The sequence below is a fragment of the Amblyomma maculatum genome, chromosome 1 (genome assembly GCF_055883805.1).
Source record: "Amblyomma maculatum isolate TAMU_Amacu chromosome 1, ASM5588380v1, whole genome shotgun sequence".
NCBI lineage: Eukaryota > Metazoa > Arthropoda > Arachnida > Ixodida > Ixodidae > Amblyomma > Amblyomma maculatum.
In genome coordinates, this window is record NC_139344.1 from 377,167,148 (window position 1) to 377,181,815 (window position 14,668).

General features: G+C 44.6%; 1 protein-coding gene across 5 annotated transcripts in view; it reads right to left on the reverse strand.

Annotated features, from left to right (window-relative positions):
* The window catches only part of LOC146208311 (uncharacterized), a 43,607-nt gene extending 30,588 nt beyond the window's left edge, over positions 1-13,019 (reverse strand). For 2 of the 5 annotated variants that reach the window (XM_084592658.1, XM_084592636.1), the window contains exons 1-2: positions 7,788-13,018; positions 639-889 (exon numbers count right to left, since the gene is read on the reverse strand). In XM_084592658.1, coding sequence (XP_084448784.1) covers positions 639-889; positions 7,788-7,842 — 306 coding nt within the window. In that variant the 5' untranslated portion in view covers positions 7,843-13,018. Of the gene's footprint in view, positions 1-638; positions 890-7,787 lie in introns of all 5 variants that reach the window. The other 3 variants (XM_084592666.1, XM_084592644.1, XM_084592651.1) reach the window with 3 other exon arrangements.
* Positions 13,020-14,668: the final 1,649 nt, after the last annotated feature.

Here is a 14,668-nt window from a genome sequence, read left to right on the forward strand (position 1 = left end):
GAAGTATATATCGCGGCCCCGATTTACACAAGCCGTATTTCAGCGTGACTGCGTACCTATGGGCAGCGTGTCTGGCTCGAGATGAAGCATCCCGGCCATATGATGGTAGGTGTTTATTGTCTCCAGCAAAACTGACTGACGTGTTTGATAACAAAACATGGCTTAAAGGAACTGCCTCGCCCAATGAGAAGCAGATGCGAAGACTGCACTGATAATGTGACATCAAGCTCTAAGCTTCGAAGCCATGTCAACGTGATATTTAAATGTATTAGTAAAGTGCGCTTGGTTTTTAAGGGACATTCCCAGTGCTCTTTTAATAAAAAGGTTCAACTCTCTCTCTCTCTCTCTCTCTCTCTCTCTCTCTCTCTACCCTTCTTTCTTACTCCCTATTTGTCTATTTTCCTTTTGCTCCTCCACTAATTTTATCCCTATTTACCTACTTACCAGACGCATTTACTGGCCTTTGGACATCATCAGTAGTTTTGGCATAGAAGTCAAAAAAGAGCACTTGCGCGGCTGTCCCCGCATCTACAGATGTGCGGAGCGCCTAACATCTGATGTAGTTGCCGGCCACCCCTCCTTTCCTCGCCAATAAGCCGGAGCATGGGGGAAAACGCACTGTCAGCAATTATCCGTACCCGGTAGGTGTCGCCGGCGCACTCAGTCTTGGCCTCGTGGCAAGGCTTGCCTCCCCGCGCGGCCGCCTTGCCCGAGTCGCACAGCCTGTCTCGCAACGCCGACCGGCAGCAGATCTCCTGGGCGATGCGGCACGATTGAGTGGTGGGCAGGTGGGGCAACGGGAGGCCATCGCAGCCAGATTGCGCCTGGCCCCAGTTGCTGCCTTCCTCGCAGCAGGTGTTCAAGCCTTCCTCGATGTCGTTGCTGCCTGCTGCGACAGATGCGCATATTTAACACTTAAACGTCCTCCGGAGCCATATTCTCGGGCAACGTCTGACCCCTTCATTGGCTAGGTACTAGGGAAAAACGAGCTACAGAAAGGGAAATGATAGGGGTATTATTAAGAGAGAATTTTGAGAGTGCACAAGAATTGAGAATTTCCAAGATGAAATAATTCAGAAAAAACTGATAGGGCCCGGAAATGTGGCACGAGGGGTGGGGGGGAGGGGAAGATGCTTCAGACATACAGGCTTGATTTCAATGAAGGTAAAGACAGCAGGGAGACAACGAGTCAAGTGGGAAAACAAAATTGAAATGCTTGAAGGGATAAAATAGCTGCAGTTGAACCAGAACAGAGTTAATCGGAAATAATGAAAGGTTTTTGCCCTGCAGTCGATGCAGCTTGGTTGACGATGATGATGTTTTTGGCAATGTTAAGTCTGCCTCATGTCAATGGGATATAAAGGCCACAATACAAATGTTCTCGCGCGAGTGCAAAGCGGACCGTGATTTAAATTAAAACAAAACATTCGTCAGCCGCTGATTGCATATTCTACTTCATCTCAGTTGGATCTACCCTTTGAGCTTTCAGACCGCTAACAGCGCAAACGCTCGGAACATGGACGTAGAAGAGGACAGAACACTACATATCCCATGTAGTATGTATTCTCTTGCTTATCCTCTGTCTTTTCGCGCTCTTCGCTTTCGTAACGCTGTCGAACAAATTCTGCCAACCTGCAATCACCACGCTAGAAGTGCATGAGTGGAACAAGAACAAGGCACCGCTCTTCTTTTGATCGTTACTCACGTAAACACATGGCGGAAACTTTTGACACGTTTGCTTACTGATAAAAAACAATTCCTTACCTACAAGAAGCCCACAAGCGTTTCTTACAATGCGTAGCAAAACTAAATTGCGATATCATTGCTCACGACGACACTATCCACGTGGATGAATCGCCTGAAGTAGTTGTATAATAGTTTTATCTGACACATAATGTTAACAGCTCAAAAAGAGCACCGACAAGTATGCAGTATATGAAAAGATCACTAGCATTCACTGACTAAAAAGTAGAGTGTAGAAATATATGTCAACATAAAACAGGGGCAAATTTTAATTCCGAATAACCGTCCTCACCTCTTGAAGCTCACTAAATTAATAGTTCCATAAGACCACATCTCAGTGCGACCTACAGGAGGAAAGTGCACACATGCCGTCACCCTCTACGCACATTGTTTGCAAAAAAGTGAACGTTATATAAGTTTTTTCAACTGCTAGCATACAGTGCAGTTCTTAACTAGGCAGCGACTAAAGTATATTTCCTAGATACCATTTCATATACGATGTAAAGGCTGTATTTTAAGACTCCGTTTAGACTTGAAATTGGTTCTTGCTCGAATGACAAAAGAAACTAGCACTCGAGAGAAATCCTTTCTGAGATTGTCATTATTACCACATCCTGCTTCATCCTACTTCACGATTCATCCCATGCTATCAATTTCCCATCAACAGTACACAATTCATAAAAATGCTCTATGCATTATTCAGCGTTGCTGACTGTTAGCTTCCTTCATATCTGTGCCATAACGAGCCCCTCATTTTACGGCGAAAGCCTTTATTGCCTCATCGTTGTCGTCAACATAAGTGTCACGCTTTTGCGGTGGCTTTGATTGGTCGAGACGGGATGACGTCATTGAAGTCTCGACCAATCACAGAGCACCACCACATTATGCGCGAATGCGTGCCCAATATGATCATATGCCAATCAATTACGCCACTAATTACGGGCAAAATAATTTAATTGCTAATTAATGATTTAATACCAATCAAATAATTTACAACTATTTGTTAACTTATTATTGAATACTAATTACTAATTAATTACTGATTACTAATTAACTAATACTTACCGATCACCAAATTCGTTACTAATTACAAATTACTGGACTAGGATTGCAGCATCAATAAATAAATAAATAAAATGACAGTTGCGTAATTAATTAAGTGATTGCTGATTAATACCGCGCACCCGGTAACATCAACCACACAACAGTAAACGTACAACAACTGCGAAGATACAAAGAGCGCGATCTCGTCGCTGCCATCACTGAATAAATGCACTCGCAGAATGTGAAAGAGTAGTCGCTCGCTTTACTCGTAGTAGCATTCATCGCTACATGCGCAACAGTCGCGTAGCAGAATGCAGCACTCAGGCTTTCGCCTTTCATCCCTTTAGTCGCTAAAGTGTACTCTAATTTTTCTTTACACTTTTCCGTTCATCTCTTTACTGTGCTTTATATTGATACGGGGCGGTCATATATGTAACAATATCATAGAGCGCGAAGGTTGTTCGCCTCAAGTAGAAGTTTCGCGTCAATTAACGACACAGCGGAGATATTACAGCCCTCTATCCCTTAATTATTCAGCTGTAGCTCCCAGCTGAAGGTGAATTTCTGCTGACGGAGAAACTGAAATCAATAATTTATGGCGCACAAAGCAATGTCTCAGGTATGCAACTGATATATTACGCCTACTACTGCGTATAAAGTACTGTGCCTTATTACATCTCATTCATAAGAGTGGAATAAAGCCTAAATTAAGCTTGGCCTGAAGCATTAATAGAACAGAAGAAATGTCGTACAGTCTCTGCGAACTTCCACAAAACATGATATGGATTACATAGCTCGACTCATGCCATGACAGCCAACTGTGAATCATGTAATTACTATTTAATTTTACAACACAGAATCAACACAGAGAAGCGCAACTGCGGTTCTTGGTGGCTGTGCTAGAAGGAAACAAAGTTATTTCAGCTGTCATGTGCTACTTCTATACATTTCTAAGAGACATGTGCATCGTGGCGTGAACAATATAGAGAGAACTGGGAACATTGCACGTTAGAGAAGGAGTAACACTAGTTGTTTTCCAAGTTTCCTTGAAGTGGCGAATTTTTGCTACAAACGTTCTGTGGGTATAGCCTGGGCCGCTTCAGTTTTAGCTATATATGTGGCGCTATCTGAAAGCGCCCACGTCAAATTGCGGAGGTTTAACCGTGGCGTCCGCGATCAGTTGCGGTGCAATGGCGTGCTTGATAGTGGGAACCACCTCAAATGAGAGAGCTGAAACCATGCTTAAACCGGGTTCGAACCCGGCCTGGTGACTTAGCTGTTAAGACGCTCGCTCGGCTACTGATCCCGAGTACTCGGGTTGGAATACTCTGGTTGGAATACTCGAGTTGGAGCTTATCATTTGCTATCATTGTTTACATTGTGAAAGCACTACAAGGGGTCATGGTAAGTCACTGTTCATTTGGCCAAGAGCCTCACAGACCCGTCGGGGAGGTTTGCGTGTTCGTCTTCATATACAGGAACAGGTTATATGTACCTGGGCGAAGCCACGTGGTTTTGACTTCACGAAACAGCAGATTAGCAGTAATAGAACCAAAACTGATATTCAAATATAATAGACTTCAACCAGTTCGGCTTAAACATACATCTTCCTAGGTCACACGTAAATATGTTAACACTAATGCACCGAAGTTCTGTTCTTTCTCAGAGTTCCTGATGTCGCCACATTAAACTGCTCTGATTTTTTTTCTCCGTATCATCCTTTGATTGAGAGTAAGAAAGGTAGATCGAATTCGTAGCTCTAAAAATCATAAGTATTCTGGCCGCAGCTCGAAGGCCAGGTATAATTTTTCATCCGACTGCAAGACTTTGCTCCTAGCGCTTTTGAACCTGCGTCATTTCTAGGGTGCTTTCAGTGCACTTTCTAGGTGACACGAAATTTTTTCATTGTATCTATTGTACATTGTCTGCGCTCATAATTCGCGACAAAAAAGCAACCCACAACTACCTTTTCACCTGAAACATAGTTCCTTTCTCCGTACTGTCGCACACAATGCAACAGCAATGCTTCCGCCACTTATGGGTGTCTGCGCCAAATTGGCTCTGATTACTTTTACCGCACTTGAGTTCTCGGAATGCCTTCGCGATAAGACGGATGTTTGACTTCACGTATATTGCGGCCTTCTTTCCCGGTTTTCAGACCGCTTTCATCTGGCTAGGCCCTTCAATGAAAACATCCTTCGACTGAACAAGGCCCAAGTACGTAGTCCCCTCTTCAGAGAACATATTTCCTCTCCACCACTTTCTTACACTATGACATCATTTCGCACTCTGCACCCCATTCCGCACTCATCCGATTGCGTGCGAGTGAGTAAAAAAAAGACAAGGTACACTTAAGCTCCGCCCTTGAGGGCACAGACACGATAGCGTAGTCTACTATCCCACATATCAAGCCCCGCTTTAACTAAGCCTGCGTGCCCTAAGAGTAACGTGCCTAACGTAGAACAAAACGGCCCTGGCTTATTCTATCGCCCTCTCACATAAAAAGAGGAAACCGAGTTGGTTGGCAACTCATGTCAAACTTTACTTCAGGCTACCCTATATACAATCAGTGCGCAGCCATGTCAGCTTTCAGCTGCCGGCCATTACCGGCCAGCACCATGCTTGCAATTTTTTGCTGTTTCTGGAGTTTCTGCTGAAAAGGCTCTTTGACGCTATCGTGTTATAGGAGAGATAAGGAGTTGATATCAGTAGTTCGCGCAAACGTTCCTTTGGAAAAACGAGCACCAGTCGAAGCAGGTGCACGTTTTTATGACCTAATTGAAGTTATCGCCAGCAGAAAAAGCACGCGAAGTTAGAAATTTCAAAATTGAGGACCATTCCCCACACACATAAATTCCCGCAAGCACCCTTCCTATACTTCTTTTCTGCCGGCCACACCACACATATACATTGCCGAGAGCATCCTTCCTATAAATTTTTCGGTCGACCTTTCCTACTTCCTCTCATCTGTAGGGCCGTGCGTTTGTATTTTCATACTGTTGCTCGAGGCGTCCGGCACTACACGTTTTGCTCCGCAACAGTTAGCGCTTATCTAACAAGTGAACGCCCATGCTCTGACCGCTACACTTATCATCGGACGTTAGTTGCTGTCAAGACAACGTCAGATAAGACCAAGAACGTACACGAGGCGTGGAAACATGACAAACGTGGCAAACGTCAACTTCAGCAGCTGCCGGCTCATTTTGTACATTTTGTAGCCTGTGCGCGCTGAAGTATGCCATCGTTCCTTCACAACCATTACCAGGCCCGGACAGCTGAACAAATAATGTCTCCCTTACACCGCTTACTCTGCAGACTTATTTTTGTTAAGCAATTTGGAAACGACCGTTCACAGTACTGACACAAAGTTGCTGGGCAACTAGAACAAGCGCGCAAGAAGCCGCGTCTAAAATGTCTGTTCCGTGGTGCCATGTTCGTGTTCTATGTCTCCTGTTCTCCCTATTCGTGCAGTCATAGTCCATCGACGAAGGCCAACAAGCCCGCAAGAACGTCGTTCTGTTACTGTCCAAAACAAATCACTCCACATAGTCAATTTAGGCTATCTAGCCAGCAGATGGTCCTTACACCGAAACCAATGAGCTGTGTATCAAAGCTGGTTGTACTCGACTTGCTGTGAAGCCTATTTTCACGTCCCAGGCAGAAACCAAATTCTTGACCTGCAAGGAGCCTAAGTTCAAGATGTATGGTAGCAAACATTCCTTAAGATGCACGACGTAAGAAGAGACGTGTAAAGAATAGATTCCTGTAGCCAATAGCTGTCAGAAAGCTCTGATGAGTCTCCGTTACAACCACTTGAATATAGAGCCTTAACCTAAAAGCTAGCCTTTCCAGCCTTGAATCCCGTCGTAAAATATTCAAACGTTCGCTTTTCACAGGTTTTATCATTGCCCTATGAGTTATTTCGTTATCAACCCTGCTCACTGCGTTTCATTTCGCACCAGTCACCCGAACACCGTCCACACACCTCGAGCACCCACGTCTCCGCATCTTAAATTATTTTTTCCCAGACTGGTAAAGATTGAAACGGCCTGCCAGCTGAAGCTTTTGCCCATCTTGACCATGAAGTTCTCAAGTAATTCATCTGTTAGCCCACCCTTCATATAACGCCTCTGGTGGGCTTTTGAGGTACCAATAAATAAATAAATTGAACTCAACTTCTTGACGAAGCTCACCGTAAGCTGATTTGGTATAGAATTCCTGTAATTACAGCTCAAGGAAAAAAGAAACTGTACAGGAGACAAGACCTCGTGTAAGATTTCCAGAATGCTGTAACCATGATCTGATAGTCAACATAATAAGCCATATTTCTTCAATATTGCGTTTCGTAAAGAACGACCGCAGAAAAAGTCAGCACAGAGGCAAGACGAAAATAACTGTGCAGTTGTCGCCCCGCCCCATCTTGCCGACCTGCCTCGGTCATGTCGTTTCTTGCAGATTCGCTCCTTATGATTTCCCACCAACTGGCCTATAACCACACCCTATTAAATATTGGGCTCATTTTTAGGGCTTCTCTCCTGTTCAGCAGTCCCCTGCTCTCTCCTGGGCCTCAGCTTCCCCGCTCTCCTTTTAATTTTCGTAGTTCAGCTCTGTTCGCCAGAAGTCGTGGTAGACTACCAAAAGAAAGATGTAAAGAACTACTCGAGAGACAACTTCCACAGAACATGTCAGTCGAAACTACTTAAGACAAGAGAAGGTAAAGAAGGCCATTTAGAAACCGGAATTCTCTAAAGAGCGGAGGGGGGGGGGGGGGGGGGGGCTGAAGGCAGAATAAAAAAAAGGTTTGGCATGCTTCACCGTGACCTCATTTCGATGGAGCGCTACGACAAAAGAATGTCAAGCATCGTGCATTTTGCACAGAGTAAAGAAACTAACATACTCTGAACTACAGACGTCCTATAGGCGCGGCTTTCACGTTATCTCTCTGCCGCATCCCTGCATTTTTCTCGCGAAACTGAAGTTTCATCTTTGTACAGACTCACCAGCGACGATGAGGAGGAGAAGGCAAGCGCCTGCAAGAGGCGTATACCAGTACATGGTCTTCAATTTGCACGTCGCAGGTCCACCGTGTTCCGTCAGCGCAGCGACTGGAACTTAGAAGCCCCTGTCTTCGACAGCTTGGACTATCGTTTCCGAGATGTGTGCCGCTCTGTCAACGTTTCGACGAGAGGCTGCCGATAAAGAGCCTTCGTCTCGGCAGATAGTGATCCGTCTTTTTGCACGTCGCCGCCTCCGCCGTAGCGTCTCGAAGCAGGGGCCGACAAAGTTCCGCTCTGGACCCACTTGAAAAAAAGACTGCGAGCTTTGGATCCCCCGTCGACGCTCATCCTATCGCCCCGAACTGAGAAGGGAATGCCCTGCGTTGGCGATGTGTCGTGCTGAGACGCAGACGTTGTGCAATCCGCGGCCAGGTCACCTGGATTTATCGCAATGTCAGGTGCGTGACAAGTGAACGACAACGCGAAGACTAGACGCGAGCCGTATACCTTCGAACCTGTACAGCGACGTCATGCTAACAAAACACGCTGCGTGCTTTCTGATCTGCCCTTGATGGAAGTGTGGGCTCGGAGACTTCTTTGTGATGACGACCTTGTGACCTTGGGATTAGCTAACTTAGAATAACAAGAACGCGCTCGTCTGTAACCTGAGTGCGGAAACGATCATTTCGGGACAGAGTCGATATCCAGGGTGTTCCCATAAAAATTGCGTCATCCTGGCGCTTCATTGTTGCTTAGCGAGGAAATTTTGAGTTATCGCCTTTTGTTCCCCTCTAACAAAGTATATTCGACATGCTGTGGCCGAAATAAAGCGTGACGTGAAATATCAGCGCCGTGCTGAAAGTGGTGCTCAAAACGCTCCACATTGACAGTGCAGTAGCCTGTTTTCCCACTGGAAGCTTCGACACTTAGGCCACAAACCACAGGCCAAGCATATAACTACTGGTCAGTCGGTGGCAGCATTATTGCTGGGTGTTGTTCTTTATATGTCTTCAAGTAAACGATATTAAGCATCTTTTTCTTCACATCAGCTAATGGCTGTCCCCATGGCTGCAAATATTTATATTGCAAAAGAAGTTTTATCCCAAGGATTGCGACTGCTCTGAAGAAGAGTGCTAAAGCCTAAAAGCACGTTCTTGGCATCCCGCTGCCGGCAGAGGATGATATATAGAAAACGAAAATAACAATAACGACAAAGTTTCTAATAAATCTGTACAGCTTTCCTTTGTAGCCGCATGGCTGCGCTTAGGTAGATACCAATGAGTAATAGCTACATTATTAAACATTCTACTCTACCTTGATGTTTGGCCTAAACTTTAGACTACAAGCCATTGTAGTCTGACACAAATATCTTGTTTCATTGACAAAACCTGAAAGTCGGCAAGATCGGGTATGGTTCGGTGCATAAGTAATAAAACAGCCTCATAACTTTGAAACCAATAGTAATGTATGACAAGATAACAAACAAACATATGATGATAAACAATATATGATGATCTTAACGCCGTCAAATACTGTCCCCAAGTGGTAGTTTATAAAAAAAAGAAATTTGTGCATCTTTTTATAGAAACACATACACAGCTGCTGCCCGTGAGTGAGACAAGAACAAAGAAATTTAGATGTGCCGAATGCAATAACAAACATCATCAGGGTAGATAAACTACCCCGCGCGGTGGCGCAGTGGTTACGGCACTCGACTGCTGTTCCCAAGGAAGCGGGATCGAATCCCGGCCTCGGCGGCCGCTTTTCGGTGGAGGCGAAAAGCAAGGCGCCCGTGTGCTATGCGACGTCAGTGCACGTTAAAAAACCCCAGGTGCGCTAAATTTCTCGAGTCCTCCACTACGGCGTCTCTCATAGCCTGAGTTGCTTTCGGACGTTAAACCCCACGAACCAAACCAAACCTATCAGGGTAGATGAACTGTCCGCTCACCACCGTTATACAAACGTTGGCGAATTTTCAGATCAAATTTTACTGAGAAGGGCGTATTGCGGCGAGGTTGAACAGCTTCTTTTCAAGGTTTCTCAAATTCATGCGTAGAAATTAGAACAGCAATATTTTTAAGCAGGAACTTCTTTATATAGGTCGATATACCATGTAACACCGCCTTTTCATTCCGTGTTTTTCTTTTTAACATTTTTTCTATCCGTTAGTTTTAGGAAAAGAAAGGCGCAGCATCTGCCTCACTTTTGCGTGGACATTTAAATTTCATTAGGTTAAGATCACACCATCTATTTATTACGTGATGTCTTTAGTATGTCGAAGTACTCAACAACGCGCAACATCTGCAAGGTGGTCATGTTCGGCCTGGCTTTGCGTTGACAAGCCGCTCGTCATTCCTGTCTTATATTTCGATATGAAAGCACTTCAAACAATGTTGGCTGGTCATCGTGAATTTTATGACGATCGCTATGATTCCATTCTAGTTACAGAAAAAAAAATATGTTGGTTGCTGCGTAGACCTGTAACGGTTCATTTATTTTGCGAAGTGCTACATATTTTGTGCCGCTTTATTTTACGAGTCTTTCTATAGTTCCTCAGTGCAAATGCGGATGCGATGAGCGTCCTGTAAGGGATTTAATGAATTTAACGTGGTGCTCCAAGCAAATGACACGTCCATGTAATGGCATATAAGCGGTGCTTGTTAAGAGCTGCATCTCTAAATATTTTTTTCCTTCTAACTAAACACACAAGATTTACGAAGCGTAGAAATTACGAAGGTCGCAAGCACTCGGTTTATCGCACTTCATCCATATCGGACTGTACACTATACGTGCCATCGACACGATCCAATCCATCTTCACGGCTAAACCAATGGGAGATGATCCTAATATAAGCGTCGATATTAAGAACACAACGCGATTACGTTGTCGAACCCCGCTGGAATCACGAATTCAGTAGACCTACTTTTATTCAGTTGGACATACGAGCCTTTGTAACATATGACCGTGTCTGTAAAGCAACACGAAATTCGTGGGTTCGGCTTCCACTCCCATTCAAAGTTGATTGAGTTTTCATTTCAACTTAATTATCTTTCTTTTGTTACGGAACTTCCTCGAGGAATTCAGCTTCATTCTAAACATCTTACACGGCTCCTGAAGTTTCCTTCCGGAATTTGCGTTCACCAGCCAACGACAACGACGATGGCAATTTTCTACGAGACGGGGCCCTTAGCCACATCGCATTAAAAGCTCGTGTTTCGGCCAATGAATTGATATACCAATAAGTGAGCGGAGCTGGCCCGATTAAACGGCGGTTGGCGCAGATTGTTTTATATATTAAGTTGAGGCGCGTTGCCAAGAACACGTATAAAAAAAGAGAAGAAACAAAAGGCAAGGTAAAAAAAAAAGAAATAAAACGGACTATTATTCTGAAGTAATTGATAAGTCGGTGCAGCATATTCCCACCGTAAAAAGGACCTCTACATTGCAGCTGGTCATTTAGCGCTTGTTTGTAGGAGGTACCTGGCGCGCGTACGCATTAGTTTCTTCTTGATGGCTGTAACGTCATCATTATCATCAATGTTTCAGCTTCTACAAAAAGGGGTACCGAATTTACCTTCTTAGGCCGCCAAATAAGAAGATCAGCGGGAGGTGAAAAAAAAAAGACAAAAATCGCTGCCGCGAACGTCGGCAATTCTTGCAGCTACGCATGAGCAGCTGCATCTAGTACCCCGAAAGCCCTTTTGTAAACATCCGCTAGGTGGCTCTGTGTGGCACCCATATAGGCCATACACGGGGCGTATACATAGCCCGTGCTCATGGCGAGTCACGTAGTCAGGCGCATGCTTTCAAGGTCACAAGTGCAAAAGATATGACCTTGAACGTTGCATGCGAGAAGTGGAGCTTGCGCTACAAAATAGAATATCGGAAAGCTAGGAGGACAGGTCCACCTTATAACTGAATTTAACGATGGGCATGTGGCACATACTATTTTACTTGAACGGGTACACGAGAACTAAAGGTGGTATTCCTGGCGGATAAAGAAATTGCCGGTACATCAATGATTTTTTTTGCGCCGGCATAAGGGTTGCATTGATTCTAATTGAGCCTAAAAAAAGGTACAAATTGAAGGTATCACATGTATGTTCTGCTTCATTTATTTACGGTGAGGTAGTCTAAAAGCGCTAGGAAAACGTGCAGTCGGTATTGACTAAAGTAAATACGCAGTATACTGTATCAGTAAGACACTTATATGCACATGTGGCCGATAAGGTGGTACAGGACAAGGTAGCTGGCGACATAAATGGGCAGAGAACGAAATAATTTTCTGATTATGAAAATCTTCCGTAAACGGCAGAACCAGAATTCGACTTACAAGAGCGCGAATGGTGAGACCAAAAAATTAAATGAAAATCTTATTGTGCGCACAGCATGGTACAGTGCAGGGTGTGTAGGCGCTTGGCAAGGTAGTGTAGACAGGATGACTAGTTCTCGAATTAAGAATGCCGGAAACTGGTAAGAAGCCCACAGACGTGTTTCCAGTGAAATGGAAAGTAGCGGAATTAGGATCTTGTTGGAGAACAAATATTCTTTTATCTAGGACGAGGACCATAGTGTTTAAGATGTCAACCGTCATGTTACAAATATTTTACAGAGCGCGCGGTAAAAATTATGGCAAGGCTCCGAAGCAATCATTTTGATATTGCATAACTGCATTACTTGAATGCACTGTCTGGAAACAACCCACCAGATTACCACACCGTGTGTCGCTGACCCTAGTGAAGCCACTGGTTGTACTAATACACTATGCGATTTTAAACAGAACGGAGGTATTATTTTCACAGCTTCATTATCACAAACGAATACTAATATGCTTTTCCCTGCGTTCATAAGCTTCCACGGAAATTTCGTGAACCATTCTAACTGGTTTTGGTTTCTTCGGACAACCGCTTCCAAAAATTAACAGCTCCTCTGCGTCAAGACATCTCTACAGAGTGACCCGCTGTTAAGATCATTGGCATCTACTGCACATATTGGCGTATCAACGCCTGCTCAAAAGGCAGCAACAGACGTCAGGGCTCATAAATAAAGCAAAATTTGCGGCTTCAAAAACAGCGCTTCCATTCTTTTATCTTAGCAGTTTCCGGCTTCTTCGAACAATGGCTTTCCCGAAATTCGCTGGTCGTTTGTGGTAACGCATCACCCCTGCTTGCCAAGCTTACTGGAGAATACTGCGCTACTTGATAGACAGAGAGAAGTGAAAGACGACACACGAATGAGGCGCCTCATTCGTGTGTCGTCTTTCACTTGTCTCTGTCTATCAAGTAGCGCAGTATTCCCCAGTATGATCACCCAACTGGCCCCCGTGTTTGCATTGTTGCCAAGCTTCTGTTACATTCTTCGCATTCTTCGCGGATCCGAACGGATGAACGCCACAATACAAGCCAATGACAAAGCCAGTAGCTCATCAGCAGCGGCGGAGGTGGCTCCAACGAAGGACACTGCACTCAATTATGTTCCATGCTCAAAAATTGGACAAAGTTGTACGATTAATGATCTTCGGTTTGTAGTCGTGTTTCAGCCGTTGCTGCCATTTATACCATCGCAATTAACATCGTAATTTTTTTGTGTGTAACCATGCCAAACGCAGCTGACCTGACTAAATGCCCCGAAAATGATTTTTGGGGCAAAGTAAACCTAAGAAAAGACTTGCGTCGAGTGTTACGACTTTAAGCTGCAGGCTTGGCCTTCAGCGGTTGTCAGGCCTTTGAAAGATGGGGTCATGCTACGCGATATTTTTACCTTTCTAAATCAAACCATGGAGGAACTGAAACGAAATAAATTAGAACTGCAAGACTCTGAGAGATCCCTGACTACACGAAACAAGGAACTTGTGGCAAGACTAGCGGAGTTACAGTGGCCCCTCGGGAAAACTATTACCGGTGTGAAAGTTGTTCAAGATGTGCATTGTTTGGAGATCGTGCGATGTGTTGGCGATAAGACAGAATGACTGCGTCCTAAAAACGCATCAATATCGTGACTGCATGCCGTCAGCACGTCTTCTAAACAACAAAGTTCCTCGAAGTAATCCCCCTGAAATATAATCTTTCAAATGGGCAGCCCACAAGAAGAGGAGACTGAATTCGTGAGGCTTATAAGTTATAGCTGGGTTCAGTGAATAATGGCTACTTCGCATGTAACCCAAAACCTTTGTACGGAATGACCACCTCGCTCTAGATTATAAAAGGTTGTTCTTCAAAATCTGTAGTTTTGAAAGGTAGCGGAAACTTTATCAGGCCAGGTGGCAGTAATATAGAGGTTTGAGAAGCGTTGAACGGCCATTTGTTCTCATTCTGAAATGCTCCGTCGCAGTGGTGCAATCTCGGCTTCTATACCCAAGGATGCGGGTTCGAATCCCGGCCGCGGCGACCGCTTTTCGAGGGAGGCAAAAAGCATGGTACCCCTGTACTGTGCGATGTCAGTGCACATCCTGTGGTCGAAATTTCTTTAGCCCACCACTACGGCGACTCTCATAGCCTGAATTGATTTGGAACGTTAAACCCCCAAAAACCACCACATACCCCCATAACTTTATTGCGAGATGAAGCTGATCTGGGCATATTTTGCACCAGAGCTTTGTATTCATGTGACACCGAAAATCCATCGTTTTCATCAGCGTCGACGGGGGCGGCATGAGCGAAAACTCCCGAAACAAACCGTTTAGTAAAAAACTTTAGCGCAAAAATAGAACACAATGAACAGAGAAGAACACGTAACACGTTTGACGAGCGGTATTTTTCTATTTTTGCGCTAAATTTTTAATTTAATGGTTCACCAACTAGCCCGGCAATATGCTCTCCTCAACACCGTTTAGATGTGACGTCACGTCTCGTTCCATGCGAGCGGTGGGACGGCGGCGGCTCGGC